This window comes from Rana temporaria, chromosome 10, assembly GCF_905171775.1.
Source record: "Rana temporaria chromosome 10, aRanTem1.1, whole genome shotgun sequence".
In the NCBI taxonomy this organism is placed as follows: Eukaryota; Metazoa; Chordata; class Amphibia; order Anura; family Ranidae; genus Rana; species Rana temporaria.
Window position 1 is genome coordinate 131255327 of NC_053498.1, and position 18606 is coordinate 131273932.

General features: G+C 46.6%; 1 protein-coding gene across 1 annotated transcript in view; it reads left to right on the forward strand.

Moving 5' to 3' along the window:
- Positions 1–2787: 2787 nt before the first annotated feature.
- The window catches only part of PPIH (peptidylprolyl isomerase H), a 56250-nt gene continuing 40431 nt past the window's right edge, over positions 2788–18606 (forward strand). The window contains exons 1-6 of the mRNA XM_040326281.1: positions 2788–2914; positions 9589–9653; positions 13462–13485; positions 13933–13977; positions 14851–14893; positions 16629–16721. Of these exons, the coding sequence (XP_040182215.1) occupies positions 2849–2914; positions 9589–9653; positions 13462–13485; positions 13933–13977; positions 14851–14893; positions 16629–16721 (336 nt within the window). The 5' untranslated portion in view covers positions 2788–2848. The remainder of the gene's footprint in view (positions 2915–9588; positions 9654–13461; positions 13486–13932; positions 13978–14850; positions 14894–16628; positions 16722–18606) is intronic.

The window sequence follows — 18606 nt, forward strand, 5'->3', positions numbered from 1 at the left end:
TTATGGGGACTGCTGATGACCTGACCTAAGAAATGATGATCTAAGAAAGGAACTAGAACTAAATTGTGTGTATGGGGGGAAAAAAATACCCTGAACTTGTTAAAGTATAACTAAAGCCAACATTTGTTTTGGTTTTGAATAGAAATGAAAGGGATTGGAAGATCTATCAGTTTGTATTGCTGTCTGCGCCCCTATTAGGGAGCTTCCCCCTCTATTTGTCCTGTTTACCATTATCATTGAAAATTCAAGTAAAAGAAAATCCAAAATTTTAGGTTGTTCCCAGAAAAGTAATAAGAGGGGAAATCTCCAATGGGGACACCAGCGGTGATGACCTGGGGGTCCCCAAGGAATTCCCTTTAAAGAGGATAGCATAGCATACTAGCTCATTATGTGGCACTTACCTGAGATCGAAGCCCCCGAAGTGCTCCGCATTCCCCTCCGCCGCTGCCATGTCCCCCTCTGAGCTTCTTCCCAATATCGCCGCACCGGCGCTGTGATTGGCCCGGAGCGTCAATGACGTCACTCCCGCGCATGCGCCCAACATGATACCATTCAGAATGCCGGGATGCTCAGTGCGCCTGCGCCGTAGACATTGGTGCAGTGTTTTCTGCAAGCATCTTATTAACCGTGTAGGTTAAATTGGAGGTTCACCCGAAAAACGTTTTTTTTTTTTACATTAGAGCCAGCATAGTAAGGTAATTTCATTTCGGCATGTTTTTTATTTTTTTCCCCTCTGTACTTACCTTTATATCCTGATTTTGTCCAGGGCTTCCGCGTTCTGATGTCTCCGGGACTGGGCGATCCTATCCCAGCCTCAGGGTTACAATGACTGCGGGACTGACGGCTTGTGAAACAGGTGACCTGTCGCACAACGCGCGTCGCCAGATTTCCGGAAATACCCGAGCTAAGAGTCGGCACCAGCCAACAATATAAGGGGTCCTTATCTCACTGACCACCAATGTGAGGGGGTTCTTACCTCAGACCACCATTGTAAGGGGTCCTTCACTACCAACGAACAATATAATGGGGCCCCTTTCCCACTGGCAACTAATGTAAGGTGACCTTTCACCACTTGCCACTAATGTAAGGGTGGTCTTCTCCTACTGACCACCAATGGAAGGGGGTCCATCGCCCACTGACCACCAATGTAAGGGGGTCTTTCACTACCAGTGAACAATATAATGGGGTCCCTTTTCCACTGACCACCAATGTAAGGGGGCCCTTCACCACTGACCACTAATGTAAGGGGCCCGTCACCACTGACCACTAATGTAAGGGGCCCGTCACCACTGACCACCAATGTAAGGGGGCCCTTCACCACTGACCACTAATGTAAGGGGTCCTTTTCCCACTGACCACTAATGTAAGGGGGCCCTTCACCACTGACCACTAATGTAAGGGGGCCCTTCACCACTGACCACTAATGTAAGGGGCCCGTCACCACTGACCACCAATGTAAGGGGGCCCTTCACCACTGACCACTAATGTAAGGGGTCCTTTTCCCACTGACCACTAATGTAAGGGGGCCCTTCACCACTGACCACTAATGTAAGGGGGCCCTTCACCACTGACCACTAATGTAAGGGGCCCGTCACCACTGACCACCAATGTAAGGGGGCCCTTCACCACTGACCACAAATGTAAGGGGTCCTTTTCCCACTGACCACCAATGTAAGGGGGCCCTTTACCACTGACCACTAATGTAAGGGGGCCCTTCACCACTGACCACTAATGTAAGGGGCCCGTCACCACTGACCACCAATGTAAGGGGGCCCTTCACCACTGACCACTAATGTAAGGGGTCCTTTTCCCACTGACCACTAATGTAAGGGGGCCCTTTACCACTGACCACTAATGTAAGGGGGCCCTTCACCACTGACCACTAATGTAAGGGGCCCGTCACCACTGACCACCAATGTAAGGGGGCCCTTCACCACTGACCACTAATGTAAGGGGTCCTTTTCCCACTGACCACTAATGTAAGGGGGCCCTTCACCACTGACCACTAATGTAAGGGGGCCCTTCACCACTGACCACTAATGTAAGGGGGTCCTTTACCACTGACCACTAATGTAAGGGGGCCTTCACCACTGACCACTAATGTAAGGGGGCCTTCACCACTGACCACCAATGTAAGGGGGCCCTTCACCACTGACCACTAATGTAAGGGGTCCTTTTCCCACTGACCACTAATGTAAGGGGGCCCTTCACCACTGACCACTAATGTAAGGGGGCCCTTCACCACTGACCACTAATGTAAGGGGGTCCTTTACCACTGACCACTAATGTAAGGGGGCCCTTCACCACTGACCACCAATGTAAGGGGGCCTTCACCACTGACCACTAATGTAAGGGGGCCTTCACCACTGACCACCAATGTAAGGGGGCCCTTCACCACTGACCACTAATGTAAGGGGTCCTTTTCCCACTGACCACCAATGTAAGGGGTCCTTTTACCACTGACCACTAATGTAATCACCAATGCTGGGTGCATCTAACACCGACAACCAACCAACGTACAGGAATACATAATAATGACCATTAACCAAATATAACAGTTCCTTTGCTGTCTTGGTTATATTAAGGCTTCAATGCTTTCCAAATCAGAAGCCTGGGATAATTATACAAATAAAACCTGCTGACATGACTCTGAGATCAATCCATATACATATCCAATACATATTTATTGTGTCCATCTCGGTACTGGTAGCTATGACCCTATCCGGCCACATGGGGTCGCCCCGAGCTACACATGCTGCTAAGAAAAACCATGCACATGCGCATTGGGTTTCCCCCCCAGGAAGTGACGTTTACAGCGTGCGTTCCTTCCTCTCTGCCAGCGACAGAAATGGCGGTCCCGGCTTCTAACTCCAACAACCCTATCGTCTTCTTCGATATCAGTATCGGGGGGCAGGTAATGTGCGGTATACCGGGCTGGGGCTCCTTCTCCACCCGTGTCCGGTCCTCGCTTCCCGTCATGTATTGTACAGACCCCCCCTTCTCCGTGCTGGAGCCCCGCAGTCACGTGTACAGCCCATACAGAGGTGCTGGGCGCACATGGGGGGCGAATACAGCCACAGATGGGGGGCAGTTTATTTGCTTTAATGTGAATTGCAGCAGCTCAGATAATAACCCTTTCCCTGCCAGAGTTCTTTTTGCACGCGTATAATAAATCATTTTAGAGCTGAAGATTATATAAAACCCCCAAAACATACATTTCCTGAAAGTAGACACCCTAGGGAATAAAATAGTGGGAGTTCCAATGTATATGTCACAGTATTAGTGCAGCTGTTTATGGAACACAACATTTCAGTAAAAAACACACTAAGATTAATTTTTGGGAACACAAACGTAATAAGTTACCTAATTTTTTGGTAAAATAAAAAAAAAATGAGGCTGTGGTGAGTAAATTGATACTATAAGGCTTGGTTTCCACTAGTGCGACTTGTCATGTGACTTGGGACTGGAAAGTCACGTGACAGGTCGTGCCCCATGATTTCCAAATGAGTGCCGTTCATATCTGTGCAGCTTCAGAGCGGTCCCAGCACTACTTTGGTCCCACTTTAATGTGACTTGAGGTCCATAGACCTCCAGAATACACAGCCATTGCTTCAAGTCGCATCAAAATCGTGCAACTTTCAGGTTGCAATAGTGGAAACCTAGCCTTATACTCAGTGGCGGTTCGTCCATAGAGGGCGCTTCCTCTGGCTCTCACCGCCACTGAGTCTAATAACATAGATTCATGCATTGCACGTATCTATGTTATTGTCGCCGCTGTTCTATTCAGATGGCCGGACATGAGCGCCGACCATCTGAATAACGGCAGCTGGTTGGCTGTACGGAAGTGCCCATCAGAGCCAGCGGCTCTGATAGGCTTTCCGAGTACAGCCCTCGGGTCCCCGGAAGCTTATTTTCGGAACGCACGGGGGGTGCGTTCCTTGGATAAGACTGACAGGCGTCTTAGCCAATCAGGTTGGCCGGTTCTGGCTACCGGTAACCTGATTGGCTAAAGAGTCATCGAGGGCGGGAGAAGACATCGAGGGTCGAGGACGTGGATGACAGACTCCTGTAAAGGTAAGTGCCGGGGGGAGGGGCACATCGGCGACGAAGGGCACAGTGACAACAATGGCGACAATTGGCACAGCGGCATGAATGGGCACAGTGGCGACAATTAAAGGGCACAGTGACATCAATGGGCACAGTGGCAACAATAGGCACAGTGGGGACAATTGGCACAGCGGCATGAATGGGCACAGTGGCGACAATTAAAGGCCACAGTGACATCAATGGGCACAGTGGCGACAATAGGCACAGTGGGGACAATTGGTACAGCGGCATGAATGGGCACAGTGACATCGATGGGCACAGTGGCGACAATTAAAGGGCACAGTGGTGACAATTGGCACAGTGGCTGCGTTTGATGGCATGGCATAGTGACTGCATTTGATGGCATGGCACAGTGGTGCGAATTGATGGCACAGTGGCTGCGTTTGATGGCATGGCACAGTGGTGACAATTGATGGCACAGTGGCTGCGTTTGATGGCATGGCACAGTGGTGACAATTGATGGCACAGTGGCTGTGTTTGATGGCATGGCACAGTGGCTGCGTTTGATGGCAAGGCACAGTGGTGCGAATTGATGGCATGGCAGAGTGACTGCATTTGATGGCATGGCACAGTGGCTGCGTTTGATGGCTTGGCACAGTGGTGACAATTGATGGCACAGTGGCTGCGTTTGATGGCATGGCACAGTGGTGACAATTGATGGCACAGTGGTTGCATTTGATGGGCACAGTGAGGCTGCAATTTTTTTTCCGTTTGCGCCCCCCCCCAAAATTTTGAGCACCACTGCTTATACTACTATTTTCCATAGGTGATGCTTTAAAACCCCCCCTGATCATCCGTTTATACAGTGCATCCGAAAAGTATTCACAGCACTTCACTTTTCCCACATTTTTTTTATGTTACAGCCTTATTCCAAAATTGATTAAATTCATTATTTCCCCTCAAAATTCTACAAATACCCCATAATGACAACGTGAAAGAAGCTTTAAATCTTTGCAAATGTATTAAAAATAAAAAATCCCATGTACAGAAGTATTCACAGCGTTTGCTCAATACTTTGGTGAAGCTCCTTTGGCACCAATTACAGCCTCAAGTCTTTCGGAGTATGATGCCACAAGCTTGGCACACCTATTTTTGGGCAGTTTCTCCCATTCTTCTTTGCAGGACCTCTCAAGCTCCATCAAGTTGGATGGGGAGTGTCGGTGCACAGCCATTTTCAGATCTCTCCAGAGATGTTCAATCGGGTTCAAGTCTGGGCTCTGGTTGGGCCACTTAAGGACATTCACAGAGTTGTCCCGTAACCACCCATTTGTTATCTTGGCTGTGTGCTTGGGGTCATTGTCCCCAGTCCCATGTCTGAGGTCCAGAGAACTCTGGAGCAGGTTTTCATCAAGGACGTCTCTGTACATTGCTGCATTCATCTTTTTCTCAATCCCGACTAGTCTCCCAGTTCCTGGCGCTGAAAAGCATCCCCAAAGCATGATGCTGCCACCACCATGCTTCACTGTATGGATGGTATTGACCAGGGGATGAGTGGTGCCTGGTTTCCTCCAGACATGACGCTTGCTATTAAGGCCAAAGAGTTCATCAAACCAGAGAATTTTGTTTCTCATGGTCTGACAGTCCTTCAGGTGCCTTTTGATAAACTCCAGATGGGCTGTCATGTGCCTTTTACTGAGGAGTGGCTTCTGTCTGGCCACTCCCCCATACAGGCCTGAATAGTGGAGTGCTGCAGAGATGGTTGTTCTTATGAAAGGTTCTCCTCTCCACAGAAAAACGATGGAGCGCTGTCAGAGTGACCATCAGGTTCTTGGTCACCTCCCTTACTGAGGCCCTTCTCCCCCGATCCCTCAGTTTGGCCATGCGGCTCGCTCTATGAAGAGTCCTGGTGGTTCCAAACTTCTTCCATTTACGAATGATGGAGGCCACTGTGCTCATTGGGAATTTTTTTCTGTACCCTTCCCTCCATACAATCCTGTTTCGGAGGTCTACAGACAATTCCTTGGACTTCATGGCTTGGTTTGTGCTCTGACATGCACTGATAACTGTGGGACCTTTATATAGACAAGTGTGTGCCTTTCCAAATCATATCCAACCAATTGAATTTGCCACAGATGGACTCCAATCAAGTTGTAGAAACATCTCAAGGATGATCAGTGGATACAGGATGCACCTAAGCTCAATTTTGAGTGTCATGGCAAAGGCTGTGAATACTTATGTACGTGTTTGTTTATTTTTTTATATACCGTATTTATCGGCGTATACCGCGCACTTTTTTGCCCTGAAAATCAGGGCAAAATCGTGGGTGCGCGATATACGCCGATACCCGCTTTCCCGCACCGAGTTTGAATACTGCGCCGACATATACCGAGCGCAGTACACTCGTATATAGTCGGGCAGTCTCGGCTCCTCCCATGCTCACGTCCTGGACGTACAGGACGTGAGCGCGACAGTAGCCGAGCCTGCCCGAGTGTACTCCGCTCGGTATATGCCGGCGCAGTATTCAAACTCGGCGCGGGAAACGAGCGTGGAGGACGCCGCAGAAGGAAGCCGGACCCGACGAAGAGGACACCCAAAGCCGCAGACGACGAGGCCGCCGATGGACGCCGCGCAAGACACCACAAACGTACAAAATCCTTTTTTCCACAGGAATTTGGGGCCAACTTTAGGGGTGCGCGCTATACGTGTGAGCGTGCTATACCCCAATAAATACGGTAAATTTGCCAAGATTTCAAACAAACTTCTTTCACGTTGTAATTATGGGGTATTTGTTTGTAGAATTTTTAGGAAAATAATGAATTTAATCTATTTTGGAACAAGGCTGTAACAACAAATGTTGAAAAAGTGAAGCGCTGTGAGCAATTTTGGATGCACTGTATCACACGTTTACAGGCACTTTCCGGATGCACTGTATGCTTGTTCCCAATGGTGGTTTTTCAACCACTGTGATGCATTCCATGAACACTTCGGATGCCACCCAACTTTTTCTTGCTAGGATCTTTGGGACCAATGGAGCCGTGGCTTGGCCCCCAGCTTCCTAGCCATCAATGAGGCTGTGCGTCATTGGTTGCTAGTAGGGATAAACTCAGGCGTGATAATATCATTGACCAAACCCACTTTGGTGTGAGCCCCAGGAAGCCGTCGCTGTACACCGCCAATCTTAAGTGCAGCCACATATATATAAGCCACTTGTATACGTGTGGGTGTGGAATGCCCCCGCCGCAGATGGTTGACTCAGTGCAGTTACAGCTTTTTTCATTCCTGAGGCTCGCTCAGGCGGGGTTGGACTAGGATCTAAACTCCTCTCACGTTGCTAGGATTCTGGTGGCTGGGCCACGCGGCTTCATTAGTTGCTAGGACGCCGGAGTCAAAATGCATCATATAATAGTGCATTTGGCACCATAAAAGCCAACGATGATGTGCAACCCAGCTGCCAGCCTCCTAGCAACCAGCTTTTTAACACTGTCGGTCACCGGCTCTCTGCTCTGCCCCTCTGTGCTCACTGGAGCACTGGGCTGTGTAGGGGGGCAGGAGGGCTGGTTAAGGCTCTCGGCAATGCGCTGCAAGGCTGAGCCAGCTGTCGGTCCAGGCATCTGGGTGGGGGATCTTTCCACAGCCTGAACCCACTAAAAGAGACCTCAGACCTTTAGGCTGCTGTTGGCTAAATATGAGTCATTGGAGTGCAGAATGAAGTGCACTGATGTGACCTACAGGAGAAGTAGGGCCAAGAGAACTTCGACCCCACTCCACCTTTTAAGACGGAAGCCAATATACTTGCCTTCTTTCTTAACCACTTAAGCCCCGGACCATATTGCTGGTCAAAGACCAGAGCACTTTTTGCGATTCGGCACTGCTTCACTTTAACTGACAATTGCGCGGTCGTGCGACGTGGCTCTCAAACAAAATTGGCGTTCTTTTTTCCTCCACAAATAGAGCTTTCTTTTGATGGTATCTGATCACCTCTGCGGTTTTTAGTTTTTGCGCTATAATCAAAAATAGAGCGACAATTTTGAAAAAAAATAATATTTTTTTTATTTTTACCATAATAAATACCCCCCCAAAAATATATAAAAACATTTTTTTTTTCCTCAGTTTAGGCCGACCTGAATTCTTCTACATATTTTTTGTGAATAAAAAAAATCGCAATAAGCGTTTATTGATTGGTTTGCGCTAAAGTTATAGCGTTTACAAAATAGGGGGTAGTTTTATGGCATTTTTATTAATATTTTTTTTTACTAGTAATGGCGGCGATCTGCGTTTTTTTTCCGATACTGCGACATTATGGCGGACACTTTGGACACTTTTGACACATTTTTGGGACCATTGGCATTTTTATAGCGATCAGAGCTATAAAAATGCATTGATTACTATAAAAATGCCACTGGCAGGGGGCGAGGAAGGGGTTAAGTATGTTCCCTGTGTGTGTTCTAACTGTAGGGGGGGTGGCCTCACTAGGGGAAATGACTGATCGCTGTTCATACATTGTATGAACAGACGGTCAGGCATTTCTCCCCTGACAGGACTGGGAGCTGTGTGTTTACACACACAGCTCCCAGTTCTCGCTCTGTAACGAGCGATCGCGGGTGCCCGGCGGTGATCGCGACCGCCGGGCACGCGCACGGGAGTCAGGAGCGAGCAGGGGGCGCGCGCGCCACTATTGGCTGCTGGGGGAGATGACGTATAGCTACCTGCAGTACAGGGCATTACACATATTTATTTGTAAAAAAAAAATGGAAAACTATTTATCATTTTCCTTTCCTTCCACTTCACAATTATGTAGCTGGAACTCCGCTTTAAGTATAATTAGGATCTTAGGGCCAGATCCTCAAAAGGGATACGCCGGCGTATCCCTGTTTCTATCTTTGGAACTGATCCACAGAATCAGTTTCCAAAAGATAGGCAGAAGATCCGACATGTGTAAGGGACTTACACTGCCGGATCTTAGGATGCAGTACCGCATCCGCCGCTGGGGGCATTTCTTGTCGAAATGCCGCTTCGCGTATGCAAATGAGCACTTACGGAGATCCACGAAGCGGTAAATCTCCTTGTAAAAGTAGACCCTTCTTACCCGCGACGCTGTTATTTTATTTTTATTTTTTTAGACGCAACTTTTTTTACCCGGCGCGATTCTCAAAACTCGGCGTAACGTAAAACCGCGCTATGCACGTCGGGAAAATGACGTCGTGAGCATGCGCACGACGTCATTAAATGGGACTCGCCCCATGAAAATAGGAACGCCTTGCGCCGGACGGATTTAAGTTACACAGCCGAAAATTTCTAGGTAAGTGCTTTGTGGATCGGGCACTTAGGTCGAAATTTTGTGGCAGTGTAACTTAAATGGGAATATTTAAGTTACGGCGGCTGGCTGTGGATCTGGCCCCTAGTTACTATTGTTCACTTTTATGGAAGTATTTATGTTTTGACTTTACACTATTTCAGGTTACTGGTTCTTGTTGATCTGTGGAGTTATATTTTGATCCCCTGGACATCTTGTAATGCACTATTGATGTTTTTTACTTTCAGGAAGTTGGACGAATGAAGATTGAGCTTTTTGCAGATGTCATTCCCAAAACAGCTGAAAATTTCAGGTAAAACACCAGAATTGACTCTTGTCCCAGTTCTGACTTTTGTTTAGTCTATAAGCTGTCATGGTCTGGAAACGTCAAAGAGCACTGAAGCCAAGACCTTGTATCCAGAATGAAAAACTTCTCACCTGCTGTTTTCTTTTTTATTATTCTTTTTTTTTTTGAAAAAGGGATTTGGAGATAAAGTAATTTTTTTTTTTATCTTCATGTAAATCTGTGGGAAACCTGTAAAGTAGAACTGTGCTCTACTGCTCCAGTGGTGCAACGTTCTTGAGCTGCCTCGCCAGCGCTGCCATCTTATATCCACGTTTTTCTGGGTTTAAAACGGAGGTCCGCCGCCGTTTTTTTTTTTTTTTGGATTTCCGTTTTAAACCCAGAAAAACGTGCATATAAGATGGCAGCGCCGGCGAGGCAGCTCAAGAACGTTGCACCACTGGAGCAGTAGAGCACAGTTCTACTTTACAGTTTCCCACAGATTTACATGAAGAAAAAAAAAATGTATTTTATCTCCAAATCCCCTTTTAAAAAAAAAGAAAAAAAAGAATAATAAAAAAGAAAACAGCAGGTGAGAAGTTTTTCATTCTGGATACAAGGTCTTGGCTTCAGTTCTAATTGCGGGCGTGCTAGACAGGTAAGCGTCCTTATTTTAAAAGTCAGCAGCTGCAGTATTTGTAGCTGCTGAAAAGGTAAAAATACTGCAGCTGCTGACTTTTAAAATAAGGATGCTTACCTGTCCAGCACGCCGGCAATATCGGCACCCGAAGACGATCTATCGATCGGCTCTTGGATGCTGCAGCCACCATCTTTGGTAAGGAAATCGGGAAGTGAAGCCCTGCGCATGCTCGAGTTGCGCTTCGTGATCTGAATGGTCCCTGCTGTCTTATGGGACCTGTGTGTCTTCCAGAAGACAGCGGACGTGGCGTAAATACCCGCAGATAATGCGGCTATCTATGCCCGGAAGTGGTATCTGCTCCCCTTTCCCACCTGAAAGGTGCCAAATGTGACACCGGAAGGGGGGAGGAATCCGGACAGCGGAAGTTGCATTTTGTGGACTTCCGCTTTAATGTCTTTGGCCGTCATGTTTGGTCAACCAAGGGCGATGTTGCTCCTTGTGCAATCTTTATTGCAGAAGAAACTTAAAGCGGTTGTAAACCTTAATTTTTCACTTTTACCTACAGGTAAGCCTATAACAAGGCTTACCTGTAGGTAAAAAGAATATCTCCTAAACCTGTACGGTTTAGGAGATATTCCCCTCGCAATGCTGGCGGCGCATGCGCAGGGAGAATCCACGGCGAAAGATCCGGCAGCCGCCGGACCTTGCCGATTTTAAATCTCCCGCGCGCACGCACGGGAGTGACGTCATCGCCGCTCCAGCCAATCACAGCGCTGGAGCGGCGATACCCGGAAGACACGCCGGAGCAAGATGACATCTCGCTCGGCGTGAACCAGGTAAGTGTTGTTCACCTCGTTTTGAGGTAAGTATTTCATAATCGGCTATTATGCGGTGCATACTAGCTGATTATGCATTTTGCCTTGCAGGTAAAAAAAAAAATTATATATGCGGTTTACAACCGCTTTAAGGGGACAATTCTATCGCACAGAAAGGATAAACAGGAGCAATGATATAGATTGTGTGACAGTAGCATTGTCAGACTGAAACCTGACCCTGACCACTTTTCAGTTATGCATCTGTTTAGAGCACTGTGGTCAACTTTTTTTGATATAGGAGGCTTTAAGTGTGGTCCCCGACATCACCAAAGGGATACTTAGAAAATTGAGTGACTATTCATAATCGGAGACGGCAGGTACAACAGGATATATTAGTGGATTCATCCTGGGCCCACGCTACTTTACCTACTGCAACATGATATAGTCAAAGACAATGAAAGAAAGAGGGGTGAATGGCAAATGTATGCTTGTGCCACATCCAGTATATATGAGAAAAGAAAAAAGGGGTTCCCCTGGGTGGACTTTAAAAAAAAAAGAGTTTTTATTCACAATTATACATATTTATCAAAGAAATTAAATATTGAATTAAAATATACAGTTCCAAAGAACCTATATGGTGACAATCTTTGGAACTGTTTTAATTCAATATTTCATTTTTTTGATAAATATGTATACCGTATTTATCGCCGTATAACACGCAATGGCGTATAACACGCACCCTAACTTTAAGAGGGAAGTTTCAGGAAAAAAACTTTCCACAGCCCCCTGCATATAACACGCAGGCACAGTTTACCCTCTATTTACTACAGACTACAGACATGATACAAGAGATGGTCAGAGACTACAGACATGATACAAGAGATGGTCAGAGACTACAGACATGATACAAAAGATGGTCAGAGACTGCAGATGTGATATAAGAGATGGTCAGACTGCAGATGTGCTACAAGAGATGGTAAGAGACTACAGACATGCTGTAGAAGACTGTCAGAGACTGAACATGCTGTAGGAGTTGTAGGAGACTGGGGACATTCCTCAGGACAGGGCTCGACAAATCCCGGTCGCCATGGCGACTAGAAATGGCGTCCTGGCGAGTGAGGTGTTGGCTTGGAAGGTGGGCATAAAAAAAAATGTTTTTGTTCCAAAGGACCGGCGCTCCGAGGACTAGGTCGAAGCCGCGGCCTCGCCTAAAACATCCTGCTACGGCTTCGGCCTAGTCCGCAGAGCGCCTTTTCCCCAGGATCGCGGCGGACTAGCCCCCCCCCCCCCCCCCCTCCCGCGCGATCGCGGTGGGCCGGTAATTGAGGCCGCGGCGTTGCGGCCTTGTGAAGTCCCCAGCTCTTCCTTCTGTGAGTTGGCGCCATCTGGTGGTGGTCGTTGGCATTACAAGTTAAACAGCAATTCTAATGTAATTTTTCACTATTTTCACTGCCATCTTCTTCCCTATAATTAGAACCCCCAAACATTATATATATATTTTATCCTAACACCCTAGAGAATAAAATGGCGATCGTTGAAATACTTTCTGTCGCGCTATATTTGCGCAGCGGTCTTACAAGCGCACTTTTTTGGGAAAAAATAAGACAACAGTAAAGTTATCCCAATTTTTTTTAATATTGTGAAAGATAATGTTACGCCGAGTAAATTGATACCCAACATGTCACGCTTCAAAATTGCGTCCACTCGTGGAATGCCGACAAACTTTTACCCTTTAAAATCTCCATAGGCGGCGTTTAAAAAAATCTACAGGTTGCATGTTTTGAGTTACAGAGGAGGTCTAGGGCTAGAATTATTGCTCTCGCTCTACCAATCGCGGTGATACCTCACATGTGGTTTGAACTCCGTTTACATATGTGGGCGCTGCTCACATATGCGTTCGCTTCTGCGCGCGAGCTCGTCGGGACAGGGCGCGTTTTCTGGCTCCTAACTTTTTTAGCTGGCTCCTAGATTCCAAGCAAATTTGTCAAACCCTGCCTCAGGAGACACTCATAGACTGGAGGCATATTACATACGGCTGCTAGAAAGCACTACCATTGTAGGGCAATAGGGAAACACATATTCGTGTCTAATGGGACCCTGTAGTTTCGTGTTTGTTGCCATTTGTATGCAAGACAAATTCCTGGTTAACGCCTTTCGGACAAAAGTCCTACGCTTTGTCTGGAAAATCCGATCGTGTGTACAAGGCTTTACTGTGTCGCTAACTTACTTGATAAATGTCCCTCCAAATCTAGTGTGCGAAGAAAAAAAAAAAATCAGCCCCAAGTTTTAATCAGCTGGGCAAATTGAATATATTTTAACCATAATGTAACATCTATTTTTATCATCATGTAACATATGTATTTTATCTTTTCTTTCCTTTCAGGCAGTTTTGCACCGGGGAGTTCAGGTATGTATTGTATCATATTAGTACACCCTATAGTGATCGCAGCACAGCAACATTTATACAAGTAACATTTGTACAGCAAAAAAAAGGGGTACCAAACTAGGTAACCCAAGGTTGGGCTTTATAGACACAGTAAACAATGAAGAATATTTTGAAAAAATTACAATATTTATTGAAAAAAGTACATGGTATAGAAAAAGCATTGAAGCTGCCGCAAATATATGTTATGCGGGCAGCAACAGGTTAATCTGTGATACATATTTTGGCACCTAAAAAGTCCAACCAATAATAAATGTGTGAAAACATGGTATGTTAGATGTGTGGTGCCCATCATTCCCCACCAATCAGTTTGCTATGGTCTAAGCACGGCTTGTAATGAAGGGGATTATTATTTAGCATCTTCTGTTTTTTTAAGACAGTTTGACTATTTTTTTTTCTGTATGTCTGTAGAAAAGATGGCGTTCCAATAGGATACAAAGGAAGCACTTTCCACAGGTTGGTACACAAGTTGTTATATATTAAGACAATTTTTTAAAGGGGTTGTAAAGGTCCAATTTTTTCCCCCTAAATATCTTCCTTTACCTTAGTGCAGTCCTCCTTCACTTACCTCATCCTTCCATTTTGCTTCTAAATGTCCTTATTTCTTCTGAGAAATCCTCACTTCCCGTTCTTCTGTCTGTAACTCCACACAGTAATGCAAGGCTTTCTCCCTGGTGTGGAGTGTCGTGCTTGCCCCTCCCTTGGACTACAGGAGAGTCAGGATGCCCACTAACACACAGCTCCTTTCTCTATCTGCAACGTAGAGAGCGTCCTGACTCTCCAGTAGTCCAAGGGAGGAGGCGAGCACGACACTCCTCACCAGGGAGTGTCTAATTATTAAAATCGCCAATCAAATACACTTGCAAGATAAAACAGTAAAAATCACTTATAACAAGCGATTTGCAGGTAAGTGGCACATAATGCACTAGTATGCGATGCATGCTAGCCCAAGTAAAACCCATCAGGGTTTACTTCCTCTTTATTTTTTAAAACCGCCAATCAAATTCACCTAGGCCCCTTTCACACTGGGGCGGGAACCGCGGTGGCATTATAGTGCCGCTAAAAATAGCGGCGATATACCGCGGGATTCGGCCGCTAGCGGTGCGGTATTAACCCCCACTAGCGGCCGATAAAGGGTTAATACCGCCCGCAATGCGCCTCTGCCTCTACTGAGCGATCACGTGCTGAGCGGCGCAGCCGGATCCCTTTGTACGGCTTCTCTGCTGGGTTGCGATGGCATTGATTTCTGACCTACAATGTCGTCGGCATTTATAGCCAATTGTGCCGGCTGATACTTTTACTACATCCTCTCTTTATTGTTCCCCGCAGGGTAATAAAAGACTTCATGATACAAGGAGGAGACTTCGTCAATGTGAGTTTCCATGACAACTCGGCATCATTGAAACTGTTTAGAATGTGGTAGTTTCTGGGGGAGATGAGAGTTCTGCGGATGGATAAGGATACAGAGATATTATAAAATGTATTATTTTAGCTAGTTTTTATTTTGTTTGTTTCAATATGTCTGGGCATTTTAACCCCTAAGGGCCCTTTTCACACGGGCGGATCAGTAATGATCCGCTCCGTGTGTCCTCAAAAGCTCAGCGGGGAGCCTCCGTAAAATCCCCGCTGAGCTGGCAGCTGACAGGGCGGTCCCCGCACACTGTGCAGGGACCGCCCTGTCTTTCCTCCGCTCTCCCCTATGGGAGATCGGATGAACACGGACCGTATGTCCGTGTTCATCCGATCCGGCAGACGGAAGAAAAAAAATAGGATTTTCTTCCGTCCTCAAATGCGGATCTTTGCGGAGGTGGAATATTACGGGTGTCAGCGGATGGTCACAGACGCTCGGTTGGCCAACAATTGTATCGTGTGTACGAGGCTTTAGGGCATTTACAAAAGAGTGTGTAAAAAGCCTTTGACTTGTATCTGAAATGAATACATTCTTGGGCGAGTCCAATATACAGTATATGGAGCAAGGTTCTGGACAGTGGTGGTTCTTCCATTAGGTGCGCATGTGTGCCGCCCCCCCCCCCCCCATCCATGCGTCCGGCCCCTTGATCCATATACGGTGCGCAGGACCATGGATTCCATTATTGGGGGAGGGGTTTCGAAGCATGTGGAAAAAAAATATTTTAGTTTCCATTGACTTCAATGGGGAAACTCGCTTTGATATGCGAGTGCTTTGGATTACGAGCATTCTCCTGGAAGGGATTATACTTGTAATCCGAGGTTCCACTGCATTAGCCAGATTCAGAAAGCGCAGACGTAACTCTGAATCTACGCCGTCCTAAATTTAAGCGTATTCTGGAAACCAGATACGCTTAAATTAGGCTAAGATACGAGCGGCGTAAGTCTCCTACGCCGTTGTATCTTAGGGTGCAATATTTAGGCTGGCTGCTAGGTGGCACTTCCGTTGAGTTCGGCGTAGAATATGCAAATGACTAGATACGCCGATTCAGAAACGCAATCACTTACATAAAACACGCCCCCTCATCCTCATTTGAATTAGGCGCGCTTACGCCGGCCCCATTTACGCTACGCCGCCGTAACTTAGGAGGAAAGTGCTTTGTGAATACAGTACTTGCCTCTCTGACTTACGGCGGCGTAGCTTAAATACGATGCGCTACGCCGCCTCAAAGATGCGCCCGGCTACCTGAATCCAGCTATATATATAATTTTTTTTTAAAAAACTTTAGCTATATAATTCTTGCCATTGACACACGACCTAGGAACAACCCAAAATAAAATCCCCTTCTACCTCATATGTATTATTTATTGGTACCCGTCGTAGGGACCAGAAACAATAGTTCAGATTTTGTCTTCTAAGAGTCCAAACCTTCTAACCTATACCGATTTGCTGTCAGTGGTCACATGATCAGGAGCCCGTCCTACCAACTCCTGATTGTCACTCTGTGACTGGGAGGTGTTGTTGGCGTGGTCACAGTGTTGATGTATATTTTGCTAGAGGAAAAATGTTGAGACCTAAGCAGCTTTGTTGGTTGGAAGAGTCCTTTGGGTATTCTATGGGCAGATGTAAAGCTTTTGAAAGATGGATTGTCTTGTAAACTGCCTCCTGTTCATTCAGTCTTGTACTGATCTTCCCGCAGGGCGACGGCACCGGAGTGGCTAGTATATACAGAGGACCGTTTGCAGATGAGAACTTTAAACAAAAACATTCGGCTCCTGGCCTGCTGTCCATGGTATGTATACGAGTATCCTCTCTTTGTATCCTGAATTGGCTAGCAGACTTTATGACCGAATTTTTTTTTTGTTTCTGTTATAAAACATTGTAAATAAGTAAGTTTTCTCCTTCACTGATGGGCACTGATGGTACTGCACTGATGGGCACCAATGAGGTGGCACTGATGTGGTGGCATTGATGGGCACTAATATGCGGCACGGATAGGCGGCACGGATGGGTACGTATAGGCGGTATGGATGGGCACTGATAGGTGGCATAGATGGGCACTGATAGGTGGCACTAACGTATGTGTTGTACTAATGCATGGGTGCTCAACCTGTGGCTCTCCAGCTGTTGCAGAACTTCAAGTCCCATCATGCCTCTGGGAGTCATGCTTGTAACAGTCAGTAGCTTGCAATGCCTCATGGGAATTGTAGTTCTGAAACAGCTGGAGATCCACAGGTTGAGCACCCATGCTAATGGATGCCAATCAGTGCCAAACAATGCCTGCCAATCAGTGATGCCCATTGTGGGCACTGATTGGCATCCATTGCGGGCACTGATTGGCATCCATTATTTGTGTCATTGTCATCCCTGGTGGTCTAGGGTGGCATACCTGTGTTTTGAATCCCTGGTGGTCCAGTGGGCATCCCTGGTGGTCCAGTGGGCATCCCTGGTGGTCCAGTGGGCATCCTCGTGGGGGCTGTGCTGATAATCGATCAGCACAAACCCCCCCTGTCAGAGAAGCAGCCGATCAGCTCTCCTCTACTCGCGTCTGACAGACGCGATTACTGGCTTTTCCTGTTTATATCGTGATCAGCTGTGATTGGACACGGCTGATCACGTGGTAAAGAGTCTCCGTGAGAGACTCTACCTAGATCGGTGTTGCGGGGTGTCAGACTGACACCCTGCAACAACGATCGCCGCGATGCGCGCCCCCGGGGGCGCGCAGTGGCTCAATATCCTGAGGACGTCATATGACGTCCACTCAGGATATTGAAACCACTTTGCCGACGTCAATCTGTCATTGGCGGGCGGCAAGTGGTTAAACTGTTTAGCTGTTTCCTAGGCTGCCAATGCAACCTGAAGGTGATAGTGTTTATGGTTTTCTTATGTATACAAACTAATGTGCAATGACCATAAAAAGTATATATATATAATGAAAAAGAGATGTGAAATTCACACCCAAACTAAAGTCCTGTGGACTATGGACTTTAGTTTGGGTGTGAATTTCACATCTCTTTTTCATTATTATTAGTTTTTATGGTCATTGCACAGTGTACATTACTTTGTGTGTGTATTTTCATTTCATCACATATGCCTTGATTTACACTTGTTTAATGCCGCGTACACACGATCGGAATTTACACCAGGATAAACTCTGACAGATTTTTCTGACGGAATTCCGTTCAAGCTGTCTTGCATACACAATGTCACACCAAATTCTGACCTTCCAAAACGCGGTGACGTACAACAGTACGACGAGCCGAGAAAAATGAAGTTCAATGCTTCCGAGCATGCGTCGACTTGATTCTGAGCATGCGTGTTTTATTCGTCGTCTGATTTCCATACAGACGAATGGAATTTCCGCTAGAATTTTTTTTTCATTGGGGAAAAAAAGAGAGCATGTTCTCTTTCTAGGTCTGTCGGAATTTCCGACGGGGCGCACACACACGGTCGGACTATCCGATGAAAAAAGTCCGTCTGACTTTTTCCATCGGAAATGTGTACAAGGCATTAGTGTTGTGCTGGCTGCTATTAGATTTACACCATTTTTTCTATTTATGGGTTTCATATTGTAATAATCAAATACAATTAGGCCCAGATTCATGTAGGAGATTCGACGGCGTATCTCCAGGTACGCCGTCGTATCTCTGAGTCTGAGGCGTCGTATCTTGGCGTAA